At 41.6% G+C, this 18,510-nt stretch overlaps 1 protein-coding gene across 1 annotated transcript; it reads left to right on the top strand.

Moving 5' to 3' along the window:
- Window positions 1-243: 243 nt before the first annotated feature.
- LOC112461596 (testicular haploid expressed gene protein-like) lies at window positions 244-6,345 on the top strand. The gene is made up of 7 exons (XM_025026914.1): window positions 244-357; window positions 850-953; window positions 1,027-1,119; window positions 1,412-1,555; window positions 2,622-2,733; window positions 2,871-3,087; window positions 6,149-6,345. Exons 1-7 carry the CDS (start codon window positions 244-246, stop codon window positions 6,343-6,345), a joined length of 981 nt encoding a protein of 326 aa, XP_024882682.1.
- Window positions 6,346-18,510: the final 12,165 nt, after the last annotated feature.

The following is an 18,510-nucleotide window of genomic DNA, read 5'->3' as shown; positions in this document are numbered from 1 at the left end:
TATCCACGCGCCTCAATGGTGGCGAAAAAATTACAGTGTTAGCCGCGAAAGTGTGTCGAGCTAATTTTCGGTACATTTCTCCCGCGGGTCTCTGTTAAATGCATTGTTTTTCCGCTCGGGGATCGTTAAAGCGGCGCGAGTATAATTTAATAATAAGCATACCGGAAACGCTTGCTCATCATTGCGTTGAGCGCCGGGAAAATCCGACGGAAACGACGAGCGAAAAAGAGCAGCGGCGATAAGATGCCTTCGCAAAGAATTAAATACGTTCTGGCTCATTTATCGCGCAAGGAACACATCGCGCTATTAGCGCGTCCCAACTGGAGAAGATATCGCAGAACTGATCCGAATGTCCTGGTATATACGCCTATTTTTATGATAATATTCTTTCGTTTATATTTACATTTATTCAGTGAAATTTTATTATTTCTTGTAATATATATCGGAAGAGATTGGAGTACACTTTCCGATAGTATTACGCGTGTCTTTGTCCGCCGCTCTGGGATTTCATTAACGGAATCGAGATTGTGTGTCTTTAATGCCAGGGCAGCGGCTTCCTTCTAAGTAAATTCTGATTTCGCAATTGGGATTGAAACGAAATAAGAAAATGAGACGTCACCTGCTCCGAATATTTAAGGACGTTAAATATAAGTTGAGATATCCTCCATGAAATCAAACAGTCGTTATGAGAGACGGGGAGAACGTTCTTCCGCGGAAAAACGTTCAGTTGAAAACGATCGATGGAGCAGATGCTCGAGCGGCGTTCGCGCGCACTCCTTACTAAAGCCTTTGTGTCTTTCCTCGGTTACTTATATCGACGTGTACATATATATATATATATATTTTCAGGCGCGTCCTTTTACAGTTCCGCGCGCGGTTCGCAGGAGCCGCGCCTCGAGGCGCATCCGGGTTATGGCGCAACCGAAATTCGTAACCAAGAAATACGATCCCGCGTAAGTGCACAGTCGTCCGCTCTTGTACTCGTCAGGTTATCGCGAGTCCTCTAGAAAATTTATTATCGCGCAGAGCGGTGCCGCCCCCTTACCCGCGCATTCACCCGAAGACGCTCGCGGCGAGGAGCAGCAAGCGTATCGTCGATCTGGCATTACCCAAGAGAAGGTGCACATCTATTTCCTCGATGCTGAAGACGGTCTCGATAAGAAACTTGAGTTGAAAATAAATCTCAGATTAATATTATAGAAAAAGGTTGCGAGATATTGGAACACTTTAAGATACTCGTATATTATTTTTCCACTTTTAGGTCAAGTTATTTAAAAATAAAAATATGAGCATTATTTTCGCAACTTTAACATTATTCGCACTTTCGGTAGCGTCGGAAAATTGATAGCTATGACTTGATCGATGATATATATATACGATGACTTAAAAGCGATACCTTCTTAAACGTTAGACTTCTACTGGAGACGATGAAATTGGCAACTACCAAAAACATGAAGGCAACCGTGAACGATCTGCTGGTGAAGGTTCGAAAGTCGCGGTACCAGCGGTATCGCGTATTCTGTAACGCGCGTCAAGAACGAGAAGCGAGGAAAAAGTAAGGCCGATACATTTCCCAACATCATGTCACTTTTTCTCTATAAACGACACGCGCATCCCCGGGTACACAATCTCTCCGCCATACTCACACGAGTAACCGATTTCCAGCGATAAACGAGAGGGATACGGAAAACATCGCAGCTATTTTACTCGCCGCGGATATTGCAATACTAAACAGCCGAGATGTCGAGTATCGAAGTCCCTTTAATTCTTATCCTTTTTTCTTTTCTTTTTTTTTTATTGCACGTTCAGTCTCGGGAACGTCGTGGATTTCGGTGAAATAGAATTCCGGACATAAACTGCTGCGATGTCAGATGAACCTTTCGCTAATATTTAAACTATATGGATAGATATTCACGATATTAATTACCCGTTAAATAATTAGCTCGATTTCATAAAGCCGCAACAATACCGGCGGACAAGTAACAAAACGTAAGCTTATAAACCCTTCTGTATTGATCGCGCTGGGAACTGGATGCAAATTGTACGTTTAATTAACGAAAGGTCATCTGACATATTGCATCGGAAGTAATTATTAATATAGTACAAAATAAAATGTGAGAGATTGAGCTAACCCTGGGCATTTATTGCATTGGTTACAATCATTGATCAGGTTACAATCAGAAACATCAATTTAATAGTTCTCTGTGATAGACCGCGATATCATATATGGGACATTTCACCACAATCCGCCACAATTACCACATTTTTCACTTTTACAGATTCTTTAATTTTCCATCAGTGGTTAACGATCTCTAAAGTCATATCAGAAATATCTCTATCACTTTCAAAGTTACTGAACTTATCTAACTCTTGGAGAAACGTAAGAATTCTTGCGATTGCAAGCGATAAGCACGGATGCTGATAACATTTCTATTATTTCGATCTCCGTAATTTGTATAACCGACATGAATTGATAAATCGCGAAACCGCTAGTGATGTGTAAGTCCTCTTAAGCCACTGATGGAAGCCACGTTAATCAATCTCCGGAAGATTTTTCCTCAGTAAAGCATCTTCAAACCCAAATTCTCGCGATAAAATGCCCAACTCTCATATCTACCCAGGAGAAAACGAATGGCGAAACTGCGCAGAGCTCTCACAAAACCGGAAGACTGGCAAAAGTACATTAAATGGGCTGCGCCCAAAGTCGCTGCGAAACCTAAAAGAAGGAAACCCGTAAGCGACGTCGTTCTCTCATAAATCAATATTAAACGATCTAGATAAAAATGTTCGACGCGTCGCCGATTCCGACGACGAGACCGTTCGCTCGATCGATCGATCGCGCGCTCCGATATTTTCAGGGTACGAGGAAGAAGAAGTGGAGGCCGGTCAACTTGGAGCGAGTGTACTTCTTAGCGTTACCAACGATCAAGCACGAGCCCAGGCTGAGGGACCCTTTCGAGGTGTCACCGCGCGCGCTTACCTATCGCATCACCAAGCGAGTGGAGAAACTCGCGACTCGAAAGAAAGATCCGGAGATCCCACTGCGAATACCAGGCGCCGTTTCGCCCGCCGCGACGAAAGCTATTGGTAGTAACACGTACACACACACATATCTCGTCATTGCTATTACAATTATTATCATTCGCCTCGTCGCCTCGCCGTTACGATTCTCCCGCTTCGATTTCTCTGCTCGATACGCGTTGCCATCGATCCGAAGGAAGCAACGTTCCCGTTTGCCTATATATCGGTTCCCCGCACCAATACTATTACAAGCTATTGGATGTCGTAAGTAAGCTCATACGCGGGGTGTCCCAGCAAACATCGTCCCGTCGAGATTGAATGCGAACTCTGGCTAAATTTTTCCTTGATGAGCGTTTCATGAGAGAAGTCACGTTATTCGTTAGGAATTTTTAAATATAAATTTCAACGGGAATACTTGGGCTGAAAATCGAGCGTTGAATTAAAATGCCGTTATATTTATGTCTCCGTGAAATTAACTGAAATTAATTGAAGAACAGATTTTTAAATGTCAACACTCTATAGTGGGCATTTTATTATTAAAGTAACTGTTATTTTTCTTCATTTGTGCCTAACGGAGGATCGCGTCGGTACCGTATCTCGGTGATTCTGAGACACCCTACGTAGCAGATCCGTGATTTCATCGATCCCACCACCCTGCTACATCGAGAAAGACGACGGATTTACTCGTCGGTGGTTGCGACTGTTCAATAGCTTATGCGGTTCGCAAGGTTATCGAGGTTCCGCAAGGATATTTCACATATTGCGAAATAAAAATAAAAATGGTCTATATATTGATAACAATCCCAACAAATGTACACCTTTCAGCATCCATCCAGCATCAATGAAAAATAAATCTCGGCTGGTTTACGGTTTTGGCAACGGGTCGACGGGTGAAAAATATTTTTTTTATGCGGGAGCGTTAATTGAACGGAGATTCGACAAAAATTTATGGAATTAATAGAATTTCTCGCGCGTGATGGCGTATACACCTCCGGTAATCGATCGACATCGAATATTCCCACTATTAGTTTCGGATATCACCGAACTCGTGATATAATGCAGAATTCGCGTTATCTTTCCGTTCAACCATAACTGCGAGGTAACGATTTTGTAGCGTTTGATTTGGACACAGGAGAGATAAACGGGACACGATCTACACATTAAGCCCGCGGCACACGAAACGTGTTTTGTTGCCGATCTGCCAGCAATGCCGCGTTATGCTTACCGTACTGTTTGCTGCAGACTATATCCTGCCCGCAGCGCTATTTCCTACCGTAATGTTAGCGGCACTCCCTCATCGGTATTGTAATTATTTAATGAAAACGTCGCTTGCAATGACATCGTCGTTTATTTTCGGATGCTATCTCTTATAGCTCGATAATTTTTTTAAACGTCACTTACGCACTTCTACGCGAGTGTAATCTCTCTCTGTGTACGTGTGTGCATGTGTGTATCTCTGTCGTACATTTTATTACACATTTCATTTTTATATTAGTCTTGTTTTTATTTCGGTATTTTTATTAACTATTCTCTTATTGAATTTTCACGTGGAATTTTTTTTTATTTCCATGCACATTGGATATTTGTTACCATGATTTATTCTCTTTTGTTTATGTTGATTTTTTGCTGTTGTAGTTATACCCTGTCCCGAGAGCGAGAGAGGACTCAAATCCCAAGATACGAAATAAATTACATCTATCCGTCTATCTTTCGCACAATTCAACTATTTCAGTTTTCGCTTCGTCTATACATATATCGTGTCCTGCCGCACGGTTACTCAGCCGCGTCTGATTAAACGACGTCTTCTTCCACTATCGATCGATGGTCGGCCGTGCGACAGTAGATTAATTTTCCTTTGAGCCGTCGTCACAGCGCAAGGGCTGTGGCAGAAATGAATGTAAACAAACGGGTCTTAAGTAATTCAAAAGTCGGTTGTCGGGTAAAATCTGTGTATGGACGGTAACCAAAGTTCTCTCTCTTTCCCTCCCTTTCTCTCTCTCCTCTCTCTTTCGCGCCGTAGAATTACTCAACTGTCATTTCGCACGCTGCGCCGTCCGTCACATCTAACTTTCTCTGCTCAACATATTCCTAAGGAGATGCTTCCTCAAGTTTCTCTTTGGGCTGTCGTCAAGCATAACCGACGTCCTTCGTCGCTGGCGTGGAATTTAATTTCGCGCGTGAAACGTTGCTTGATACAAAACGTGCAAGTGCATCGAGTTCTACGGCGATAATGGAAAGGCGCGCGATGCACAAGCCTCTCGGAAGAGAATCGACCAGTTTTAATTTTCGCGTATAATCGCGCGCGACGAGTTAGCGACCGAGCGCAACATTTTTTCCCATTGAAATCCGTCTGTAATAAAATACGAGATACGGGTGCATAGTGAAACGATCGCTCGGAACTTTTACAATATATCTCACGTGTGCTGTGCGGCGTTCTATGAAGTAAAAGACGTAAATCAAAATATACATTCCACTTTTCCCGAGAGACGAGAGAAGATTAAAATATCAAATATTAAACAAATTTTTAGCCGTAGTTAATATTTTGAAAAGAATTTTCCACACGCGCGGTTATATTATCTCAATTTTGACAGATGATTCTCTAGCCTTTAGAGAACACAAAAATAACAAGGTGTATTATACGAAATTCAAGTCATTTCGTGAAATATTTTTAGCCGAGATAATTTCAATGTAACACAACATTTTCTCTCTCTCTCTCTCTCTCTCTCTCTCTCTCTCTCTCTCTCTTCCTCCCTCTAAGTCTTTTACCTCATTAGAAATTTATTTATTTATGAATGTTCATAATCGCGATTGAGTTAATTGACGCTGGCATAAACACACCGCATGTTTAGAAATTTAATCCATATTGCCGTTATGCACATAGTCATGCAACAAAGCTGCCAACCAACTAATCAAACAAATATCACACGGCTGCGGTTTGTATGTAAAATGAAATTTGAGAGAGATTATAGTCGCCGTTAGAAAGCCACGCGAAATAATTTGTTTCATAGCGCGGGGCAGTTAGTCTTCGCGTCCTTAAGCCCGTTGATAAGAATAAGCCGGCGGAAAACCGATGTTAATGGATAGGATTGAGACCATACAGCGTACGGTATAACGTTTAATGCCGTAGCTTCCGAGAGAATAATCGCTCTGGCGAAGCCCGCCCAGCGTCCGGCGGGCAGAGAAACGGATCTTCGAGAGGATGCCTTCACCGTGTCGCCGGCAGCGTTAAAGGCGAGATGCTCCAAGCGTCTGAAAAGTCTCGCCCAACCGAAGACCTACCCGAAACCTACCTTCAAGAGATTGAGAACTGCGCTCAAACGATGAAGCAGCAAATAAGCGTAGGCGAGAACTGTGTATACCCAACGAAATTCGCGTTGATTTTCGCGCTTATGTCGCGTCGGGGTACAGAATACGTTCATTAAAAATTCAAGATATTTGTCGTTAGTTCCCGTGTACATACGTAACTTGGCGAGTGACAACAGGATCACCCGAATTTGCAATTTTCCCGGAAAATGTATATATTGTAACTGTAATAAATGGCAGCGTTTGGAAAACAAAAAGCATGTGAGCGCTTCATCGTAGAAATTCATAGTAGAAATCTAATAACTTGAATACCACGGTAGCCTGAATACCCATGCGTTTTCGTTTAATGGAATTCCGGTTGTACGGCTTGGGGTCATGTCGAATATTACCAGAATGATAATCCTGCCCGCGAGATAATCGGTACGCACGTCGTTATTACCGTGCTTTTACATAGTTCAATGTATTCGCGGTACATATACGCATGGGGTATATACACATCGGGGATACACATTATTTCGCAAACGCTACGATTCGTCGTGCGATACACTGTGCGCGCAATATATCAAAAAGCAGACGCGAGCCTGTCGCATTGCATTATGCGAGCGTTAGCGGCAAAAGCGTGAGACATAATCGTGTCCGTCGACGTCGTAAATTAGGCTAGCCGTTCGCAATCCACTCGCCCTCGGGACGGATTAACGTTTTGTAATGTTGCAACGACCATTCTTGCTGTCGCATAACTTTGTATGGACATTCTGCGCTCCGCGTGACATTCTGCCATTCGTAAAAGGGGAGACGGAATAACGCGCGCTGGACTTTCAACTCGTTCTTGGTATTTTCTTATTTTGCGGAAGGAATGCGCGAGAAATACGACACACGCCCTTAACGCCCTGGGGATATTAAAAGGACGTTTGTACGGGAAAACGTAACCGGAGTTTCGCGCCGCGCGCGGAGAGATGACCGGAATTTCCCTCTATCTATATATAGAGCGATAAATAATAAATAAAAAAGATGAATAATAAATCGACCATGACTAATCGGTAATATCTGTTTAATGATCCGTAATAATTAGTTGTATTCAAATTGACGTTGAATAATTTCACGACAATATGCACGCATGGTTTGCGGTTCATACGATTCTTGATTATTCAAACAAAAATAGTGCGATCCGCATAATTATTAACCTGTCTAATTAATGACATCAAATTATTCGTAATTCGCTCGAGGTCCCGAGCTCCTCTTCGCACCCTCGTTCCGTATTTTATTTTACTTCTACTCGCTGTCATGCACTCGCTTTATACGTCCAGTGGCACGTCCGAGCTCTTCTCCATCGCCCTAAATGATAGAGACATTAACATTCGACGTTGTGAAATTGCTTAATTAAAGGCACGTCGTACGCGCCTTTACCTTCGTCGAGAAGTTAAAGGGGTATACGGATGGTCTTTGAATTCATAGCCGCGAGCATTTTTCTTCGCCGTTACGCCCGACACTTTCCTAATTAACGTCTCGTTCTCGGGCTAATGGCGGTGTAAGAAGCGAATGGTCACGGTATAGGATACGTAAGTAAAGAACGCACTCGGGCCGACCTCTGGCCGATGATCGATACTCCCTCGTCGTGTATTTCACGCGAATTCGCACGAATGCAACGATAAGCGAATTTTGATCGCCTATATACAAATATACAGCATTCGTTCATGATAAGCTGTACTAAAACCAGCCGGTTTTGCATACCGTTATTGCACACGCACGCGTTGTTTCCTCCCTGCCTCCTCCTCCCCATCTAGCATTTATATTCCAGTTTATAGGAAACTGCACGGTGCATATCGTGCGAATACAATCGGCCACGCTTTAATAGCGAACGATCATGCACCCATCCAGCAAGGTGATTAATTAAACGCCATTGACATTTACCTAATTGTTAATACATACGGGCTCGCTACCATTAAGGCATTAAGTTTTCATATTACGTTTTTCAATCAGACTATTGCGCAATCGAGTCACGATATATTTAATGTCGAAAATTAGAAAGCTGCAATGGAGATAACGATCTACCATGGAATTTTCATTAAATCGAGACTACAAATTTATCGAATCTATCAGAGAATCCGCTATTGACATTTACCGCGGTGAATAGAGATATGCCAGCGTACAGATCCTAATATAAATTGACCAGTCTGGCAAATTCGTTATATCCCGAAAAAGTACACACGCGCGCTCACACACACACACACATACACACATACGCACACTTTCTTGACAGTCCCTTTCATCACGCGAAAAGCGATTGATAACAAACCCTATCGCGGGCAAAGGGAATCAAAGGATCGAAAGGCCAGCTTTAATGCACAGGTATAGACTCGCACTAAAAATTCTAACTTTGTCCGGAAGCAAATTTTGTTTCAAAGGGTATCGATACCCTCTCCTCCCCCTACCCACCGTTCGCCACACTTCACCCCCGCCGCCGTTTGATCTGGCGAAATCCAGATCGCGTCAGTCAATAGAGACAGCGAAACGGGAGTATGAAAAATGGATCCGAGAGGGAGTTAAAGCGATTTGAGCCGCGTCAGACGTGACGATTTTGTCGGCGGTCGCGAATCGCGACAAGACACAGGAGGCTATTCAGAGGCAGCGAAGGGATACGGTGGGGCGGGGAGGGGAAGGAGACGAACGGAAGAACCTTTGCAAATACACTCCGGCGGTCGGCTTACGACGGATCGACCGCACGGTCGCCGCACGGCTCGTGCGGAATATAAATGTAAACGGCGGGAATATGCGGCCGATTCGCTCGCAATTCTATTCACGTCCCGACACTCCTACGCCCCGGCTGTCACCGTCCGACCAGAATCGCGCGGCGAACCCCCGCGTTTGATCCCCCTCGCCCGATTCCACAAATCTGCATCCCCTTATCGGGGCGAGAGTGCGTTCGGGAACCCGAAACTATGCGCGGCAGCTACTCGCGGTCATCTAATTCAGTGCTTCTCAAATGGTGTTACGCGAGAATAAATCCGTAGTACGTCGATTAATTCTGTCTCGGTCGATTAATTTCAACCCCTACATCTTGTAGAACTTCGGTTACTATGATGACACGCGGGGGGGGGGGGGGGGGGCTCTATTGATACAATTTATTTTACTTGCGTTCACGTGATTACAATACTAGTTCTTTTAATTTTATCATCGCCATATATATAATCACTTTTTATTATTAGATTTGCAGTCGAATTTAATTAACCGTATTAAATTGACACAATTATATTATGTCACTTATAGAGAAAAGAGTAGGCATTACTCTTGCGAAGTTTGAGAAACACTGACTTAAATCGCCCGAATGACAAATACTATGCACGTTGAGGTCGGAATTTATGTACTCTCCGAATATTTTTACTTATAACAGGGATTATATGTTTCGTTTGTTTCATCTACGCGGTCTTTCAAATCTCTTATTCCATCCACTGAATCATTATGATGTAGCGTATGATAAATGTGTAAGAGGTAACTGAGAGTTGAGAGTTCTCCTCTCTGAAAACGACTCTCGATAAATTTACTCAACTGCGAGAAACTTTTACGTAGGTACGTAGGTACGCGAACTTAACTTTGAAATTATGTATGATTGGCTCTAAAGGGATGCGTCTAAACTATAAATTTAAGCTTACAAGATATAAACTATGATATAATACGGTGAGAAACACATATAAATAAATATGATTTCGAAGTTATGGCATTTTTATGAACATTAAATTTTCTCGGAGCGAGAAAATGAAATGTCTATATGATTTCGTAAATGGAAAAGACGAAGTTCGATGAAAAAAAGGGAAATGTATTTGCGAGAGTTTCAAAATGAATATTCTCAAAAAAATAATATTTCTAACGAACTTTTCGCATGTTGCATAACAAGTAGTATACACTTGCGTTTTAAAGTAATTACTATTTTGCGCATTGTAATACTGTATTATAAATGGTTAAATATACGAGTTAAAACTAGAGATAAATACTCGCGAAATATAATATCTAGAACATATAAATGAGAATGTGGTCGCGCGCGTTGCTTTGCTCGCCCGATGGATTATATTGATTGAACAAATTTATCGAAATTTCCCTTTTTAATAAATCATCGACATATAAACGGGATTATGCTACGCAATTGATAAATATTAAAATACGAGATTAATTATGACAGTACTCACTAATTAAACGCGACGCTATACAACTTGGAGTCGATTCGTTCCATAACAGCGACGTTTCGCTAATGAATTAATTAATAATTAAGATAGGAGTGATCGAAAAAAATTAATCAAAATTTAGCATGGCACTTACAATACATTTGCAAATAAATACCGTGAAATACATATATTATTGAAAAACGGTTGATATACGGCTTGAATTCGATTCGGCGATTCAATCCGAAAATGATAAGCAGATTACACTCAAACCCGGCAATAAATTTAAAGCACAGCACGGAATATATTTCATGCATCGTTAAAGGAATAATTATCGCTTGTAAGTATCGCGATAAAACGATAATTTATAATTCCGATTCGCCATTATCGTTTCGATCCCTAAGTACTTTAAATGAATAAATCATATGAAATATCTACTTAAACAGTCGCCTATATGGATGCGCTTATGAATCATTAAACTCGAGAGTTAATTAATCACGCGGTTCATTGCTAATTATTACAATTATAGGAAATGATTGCGTTTCGAAAGATATTAACACGACGATACATAGAGCCGACGTGATATTTAATATTTCCCGCGGAATAAAAATCCTGGATATTTGCTTCCTTGAATATCAAATATTAATTCCAATCAACGAGCTTATTATCGTTCATTTTGCACCTCATCCTAGTTTCATCTATAGTAATAATTAATTTCGTTCGATTGAGACTATTGAGAGCGTTTTGGAAGTCCTACGGATATTGTTACTTGAATCCCCGGTATGTTCCAATTTGATTCATGTTTATGTATTATATAATAAATACGTTTATGTCATAGCCGAAATTAATTTCGGCTCGAATTAACACGTTTCAAAGTTAAGAGCTCGGCGTATAGTTATCGCAACGCCGCACCGGCCGGTCGAGCTCGTTCGACGAGTTCGTATCATTCGCTCTCGATCGGTACTTGAGCGACGCTCGCTAAAACGCGGTTGACGCGCTTCCGCGATAAACTCACGCTCGAGAACGTACGATCACGTGAATTGCGGTTGAGACCTGCACAAATTTCGATCTCGGAGCTGTTAATGCTCCATGCTCCGTGTGAAAACTAGGTGAGAGGGCGAGCAACGAGAGCAAGCGAGCGAGAGAGAGAGAGAGAGAGAGAGAGAGAGAGAGAGGTGAGGGGCGGGGAGAAAGAGAGAAAGAGAGAGAGAGAAAGCAAGCGCGAGAGCGAGCCGAGTAATTACATAACTTACCTCCGGGATGGCGAACGTAAGTGCGCTGTTCGTGACACCCGCTAGTTTTCCGGTTAAGCCGGAGGATATTTACTCGATTGCAGCCTCTTTCTTGCGCGATCGAGTAAGCTGAGTGTCCCGGTCCCAACGCGACTGAAATACGGAAGATAATTTGAGGAATTAACACGCAAGTCGGAACGATCTTTTTTTACTCAGCGTCCCGGTGGAGCAATATATACCCGTTTCGAGAAAGAGATTTTTAGAAAACCTTGCAAAACCATTCAATTTAAAGGTTCCAAATCTTTCTTTTTTTCGTTTTTTTAGAGGAGAAATCCGATACTTTTCCTATTGACCGTGAGATATTTACCCGATTGCATCCACCTTACCGCGCAATCAAGCGGCATATCGTCGTCGTTCGACACAACTGAGATAATTAAGATTTCCAATTTAGGAAATTAAAAAGTGTGTGCACACTGTGCACACTGTGCACACTGTGCACACTTGGGGGCATACAAACGCTATGATCTGAAAAGAACATAGTGGTAATAACGTTTTATTAAAGAAATTTTCTTTAATACAGCCTTCAAGTCAAATTAAAAACTTTCAACTGCAATGTGCACACTTTTTAAAAAAGAAACTCGACAGTTTTCCTGTTAAGTCGAGAAAATTTACTCGATTGCATCCTCTTTCTTGCGCGGTCAAGCAACGTTTCAAGTATCATCTCAACACGACAGAAATATAAATCAGATTTTTAATTTAAGAAGTTCCCAGCGCCTTCAAGATAATCAGATCTATAAGAAAATTAGATTTAAGAAATAAAGCATAAGTAATTTGTTTCTGGCATTCTGAAAAAAAGAAAATCTACCACTTTTAAATCTTTAAACCGATTCAAGAGTTTAAAAAATTTTTCTCATCCGTTTTTCGAGAGATAGTATTTTAATATTTCTCTAACTAACAATAAGTCCGAGATATATTTGTTCGAACGCAACCTCGCATTTCAGGATTGGTGAGATCCGAGGTGAGATCGCTGGTTCTGCGAGGAGATCGGATTTCACGTCGCACAATTGCTATTAATATGATAGAAGCGATGATGCGTTATTAATTGTTTCCGCACTTCATTAGAAGCGCTCAATAAAATCACGTATGCTTGTTACGCTTTAATCGACTCCAATGAGATCGCGCACGAGAGAATTGCGAGAAGGGGGATTAACGGCGCGCCATTTCACGCCGAAAATATTACACGTGACCTGCCTGTCGCGGCACGCCGCGCTGCGCCGGGACGAACGTGCTCCAACGTTGCACGTCCGTTGACAGCTTCGCGTAATTGCCCGATCAACTTTAATGACTTTAATGCGAAATTTCATACGTTACGGCAAAAGTTTTAATTAAGGTCGCAAGCCGAAGAAAATCCGATTACACAGCGCGGCGGCGACACGGCGGAAAAATTGTCGCTGTACGCGAATACAGAGAAGCGCGGATTAAATAGCCGCGTGTTACCGATTAAACTTATCGAGTCGAGAGGGTTCTGTTAATTCGCGCGTGATTCTACCTCACTTGATTTTACAACGCGATGTCGTATTATCACGTGAGCGATTTTTAATTCCAGAATTGTGTCACACACGTGAACACGTCTCGCTTCGCTTGTACAAGAGAGGGATAGAGGGAGACAGAGAGACAGAGAGATAGAGAGAGATAATGGTGTGCAGTGGCAGCCATCCGATATCCGCGTAATGCACTAAGGGAATACCGGAGATTCGGCTAAAACGCTAATCATCACGCACCAATTATCCATTCAATTATATCTCTCACTCTGTTGCCCAAGAGCGGGCCTCCGCACATTTGCCCATAACACTCCGTCGATCATACGTGGACATTATCAAATGTATTAGAACAGATACAGTACAGAAAGAATATATAATAAACGGAGATGCAGAAAGAGAAATGAATAATGCAAGACTACATCGGAAATGCACAAAAGATAAAATGCTTGCTTATATATTCTAAAGAACTGCGTGAAAAATATATTATAGTATAAATTACGCACAAAAATATATTCCTTTTTACATTTTATTGTAAGGCTATATAGGCTATACCTAATGTTATATATTTATTAATTAAAAATTGAAAATTAATTTATATATATGTAGAATTTTGTTACTAATAATATAGAAATTACAATACAAATTGTAAGAAATTACGAAGGTTTTAAGCTATGCTATGAACATATAAAAATTTACATTGTACACTTAACAATGCTTATACATTATAATTAGTCAATTTTTATCAGTTTTAAAAAGTTACTATATTATAATTTTCATATTAAGCATAACAAAATGTATATACCAAAACTGTAAAAGCACTCAGGATTGCATGATTTCAGTTGCAAGATTTTTTCTCGCTTTAATGAAAAGTGGTTGTTATTAATTATACATTAAAATATTCGAGTAATTACAGTAATTCTTCTGTAAAATATAAAACGTATGTAATATTTTTTAGTAAAAATGTTGTAATCCATTATTACATCAATGTATTCCAAAGTAACAAATTTACTACGATATTTTCTTCGAGCACATTTTAAACCGAGTAATTTAAATTAGCCTGTACTTAAAAATATACGAATAATTATTTTATATAATCCCCTCTGTAGAATATAAAACGTACATAATATTTTTAAAGAAAAATATCACAATTTTTGTCATAATGTCAGTATGTTTCAGAATGATAAATTTACCGCGATATTTTCTTCGTATATATTCCAGATCGAGTAATTTAAATTAATAACACGTACCCGTCATATGTATGTATATATATTGCGAATAATCTTCTCAATAATATGTATCTCGCATACTAATAAGTATTTTCTATTTAGTGAAACGGCGACGCCGGCCGTCGTAAACCCGTTTGCCATGATCGCGAGTTTATCCACAGCAGTACCAATCCGCCGAGATATTGGCAGTCTCCCGTCTCCCGACTCTGTTTCTTCACTGATTGAGAGCCTGTTGCAATTAAGCAGGAGAAATCCTCGAAGGCTCGTCGAGGGGGAAGGAAGGTGATCGGTTTATTGGTGATGCGCTAAGCACTAATACCGATATATATGGCGCGCCCTCGCCGTTGAGGGCGTCCGCCCGCCCGCCCGCTCGCCCGTTTTCAATTTGTCCCTCACGAAATACCGCCATTTATCTTTATTTTCCTTAAGCTAAGCCACGGACTTATCGTTATCGGCCGCGGCACGCGAGGCCGGTTTCCTCCGAGGAACGTTACCCGCCCACCGTTCCGCGCTGATCCAATCTCACGGAACGATCTTTCTGACCCCCCGCTTGAGCTCTATCCACCTCTAATGCTATCCCTCGCGATCATTCGTAAAGGACGGGAAACACACTTTTGGCGTTTCACGGTTGTCAAGCGATTCTCGGCCTCCGCCGTTGAACAGTCGCTTCCGACATTCTTAGGGGGCTTAACACTTTTTAAACTGTGTGATACTGTGTGATATGCAAAAGGTGAAATTCCGAAGATGTAATCCGTTGAACTGGAATGCTCGATGAATGTGAATTGAACCTAATTCCTTTGAATGTTCATTGAATGAATTGAACCTAAGCTATGTCAAATGAAATACGTATTCGAAACTTGTATCAATCAACAGAACAATTGACGTATTGTCCTTAACAATTTTTTTCGGATTTTTTTTATTTGAAAATACGTCTTGAGAAAGTGTTCCTGAAAAAAAAGACAAACAAAGATTGAGAAAGAAAACATGTTGCAAAGCTTTCTAATGTGCTAAGTAAAATCGAGAAAGTTAATTACTTCTCGACAAAGGACCTTTCTTTCAGGTAGATAGAACCATTTAAGCATTTTATGATCATAAAAACTTAAGTCCATCCCGCGTCGGCAATAGTATGATTTATTGCCTGTATCTCTTATTTCGACATCCCTATTGTGCTTTAAACTCCTCTCGAGGACGGCTACAATGGGGGAATCGTGCACCGTGGCTGATAATGGACGACGCGCTTTGAATACGGACGTACGGCGTATGGTACACGTTGGATTTTAACAATTTGCATAACCGGGACATATGACCCGTACGAATAGAACAACGCGCGGTTAACTCACACATTCTTCCTTATTTTGCGAAACAAAAGAAAATTTTAATGAAACTCATTAACGTAAAATTGTAACGTTGCCGTTTTATCGTAGTTTCACATTTGTGGTTCTTTAAAGAGAAAGAAAATCCGAAAATATATAGCACCGCACTGTCTGTATGTTGCTTCAACCGATTTATATTTCAATGAATGACGAATATATGTATAGCAACGAGATTTACCGCAATATTCTTTTTTCTCGTTATTATCCCAAAAATTACATTTCCGTGCTACTCCGTTTTTCTCCGTGGCTGTTCAATTGTCGTGTTGCAAAAAAGAAATTAAAAGCAATATATATTAACAATAGCAAGAATAATAATAACAACAACGTAATAACGCGTTTCGCAATTGTTCTCGTCACGGCTATTGTTGTTGCTTTCCCGAAAATTTCCCCGACAACTATTCATTCGCGAACCGCATGCTGCACGATGCCGTGCACAACTTTACGAATAAACAATGCGTTAGCCCAACGGATAATATCGAAATTAACGAGCCCGTTCATACGACGATCGATCGCTCAGGTAGAACGCGTGCGAATCGGCCAAATCCTCGATAGGGGAGAAAAAAAGGGAAAACGCTTCGCGAGTAATTCCCACCGTGACTTATCGCCCCTATCCGCACGGTTATTCATACTCGCCACGAAGCACGGTGAAATTGATCGGCGCCGCCGGTCAAGAGCGCGCGAAACAGGCGCGATTATAAAGGGCGAAAAAAAGAAGAGAGAAGGAGAGAGACGCGAGAGGAGGAAAAAAGTAGAAGAGGAAAGTTTCTCGCGTTCCGGATCCGTGTCGTGCGAAACAAGGAAATTGCAACGAGCGCGCGTGTGCGGTAGGTAATAGGGGATAATGGATAATAATCTAATATAGCACCCGAGCTCGAAAGTTTTGCACGCGTGCAATCGTTGCATCCCCCGGAACTTTCGAGTACCCTTTCGAGCAGCCGGACAGCGCTCGAAATCCCGGAGTGTTTGCCACCCTCTCCACCCGTCCTCTCGACTCGTCGGCGATTTTTATCCCGGAGGGAGCGTTTCGCGCTGAACGCTCGCGAGTGTTTAACGATTTGCGCGCGCGCTACTTTTTTCCCGACAATGGATTTGCGATAAAAATGGGATGTTAATTACTTCGGATTTCTCTCTTTCTCTCTTTTTTTTCTTTTTTCTTTGGAGGTTTTTTCGCTCGTCAGCCGACTGGTTGCACGGATTAAACACCGCCGTCGACACAGCTCCGCTGGAAGGATTTCCTTTTAATCTTCATGCGCGCGAGCGACACGGCGCAAAAATGCGACAATGGCGTTTTGTGTTTCACAAAGAGGATTTATTAACCTTTATTTAGAAGTAAAAACGATCGGTTCGCCACGAGGGTAGTCACGTGCGCTACGTGCATTGGTATTTTCGATCATCCGTGTATCTCTGAACTATTTTTCCATATGGGACACATTTAAGATATACATCTGTATCGCAAAACGACCGCGGCAGCATGAACGATCACTGGAATTTATCATCGCTTACTATTTATCTCTGTAGTCGCGTGTGTAAAATATAATTAAATACACTGGGAAAGACGCGTATATATAAAAGACCGATTTTGAATTATCAATTATAAATTAATAATTTAATTTATGAATAATTAAATAAATGATTAAATTATACTATTTAAAGTAATTATCCACTCAATTCAATACTGGCAAAGTTGCGCGTTGCGATAGAAAATTATATTTTAATTTTATGTAATTATATATACTACATATACATTAACTGTATACATATGTGTATACTAGATGTATACTATATATATAATAATATTCCGTTCTCCTTTTAATTTTACGTAAAACATTTTTCACGCAAATTCACGGCATTCGGAAAATGTAAGCTGATTTACGAAAATACGTCCCAAGGAAATCAGGTTGTACCAACTAATCACTCGCTAATGCGTCTACCGTGCCGTTCGCTGTCGCATAATTTTCTACTCGCTGACAAAGAGAATGATTAATGTCCGCGTGGCATCTGTAACAAGCTATACGTGCCGCACAATACGACTAAATGCAGTACCTGTCATTTGCTTTGCGCATGTGAATTTCGATTTTGTCCGCTTATTTACTTTCGCTTCGACAACGTTTACGTTGGCGTCGAATCGGCCGCGGTGTCGAAACTGTCGTCCCGTCGTCATAAATACGCGAGAAGAAAACGCAACCGTGCAAGTCCGAAATCTGACAAAGACGAATAGCCGGTGCGCGGCGAACTGTCGCCATAAGCGTGAACGATCGTCGCCCGACTAAAACGTATCGTTTCTGAAATTCACGTTATTTTCCCGCAAACCGTATCCGTTTCTTGTCGCATTTCAGCGCGCGGTCGCGCTTATCGCGCCCGATAATTTTCATCCCGCGGCTACGAAAACAATTTGTCGCGCGTCGCGTCGCGTCGTTTCAGTCTCGCGTGCAAAAACCTCCCCTTTACTCGCCCGCCTGCCCCCCTCGACGCGCGTCGACGCGCGAGAACGTTCATTTACGGATGCAACGCGAATTTATGAGTCTTTCGCACGGAGGAGCGGATGGATTCGCCGGCGCCAAGGTGCACCCGACAGTAAAAATTCGGGACATTTCCTTCTCGAATCGTTGTAACGTTCCGGCAAGTGGGAAGATCTGGATATTGCAGCTGCAACGGGAAAATTG

The sequence above is a fragment of the Temnothorax curvispinosus genome, unplaced genomic scaffold (assembly GCF_003070985.1).
Source record: "Temnothorax curvispinosus isolate PA1 unplaced genomic scaffold, ASM307098v1 QBEX01011515.1, whole genome shotgun sequence".
Classification (NCBI taxonomy): Eukaryota; Metazoa; Arthropoda; class Insecta; order Hymenoptera; family Formicidae; genus Temnothorax; species Temnothorax curvispinosus.
The sequence above is the reverse complement of the archived record's forward strand: the minus strand, read 5'-3'. Positions and strand labels throughout refer to the sequence as shown.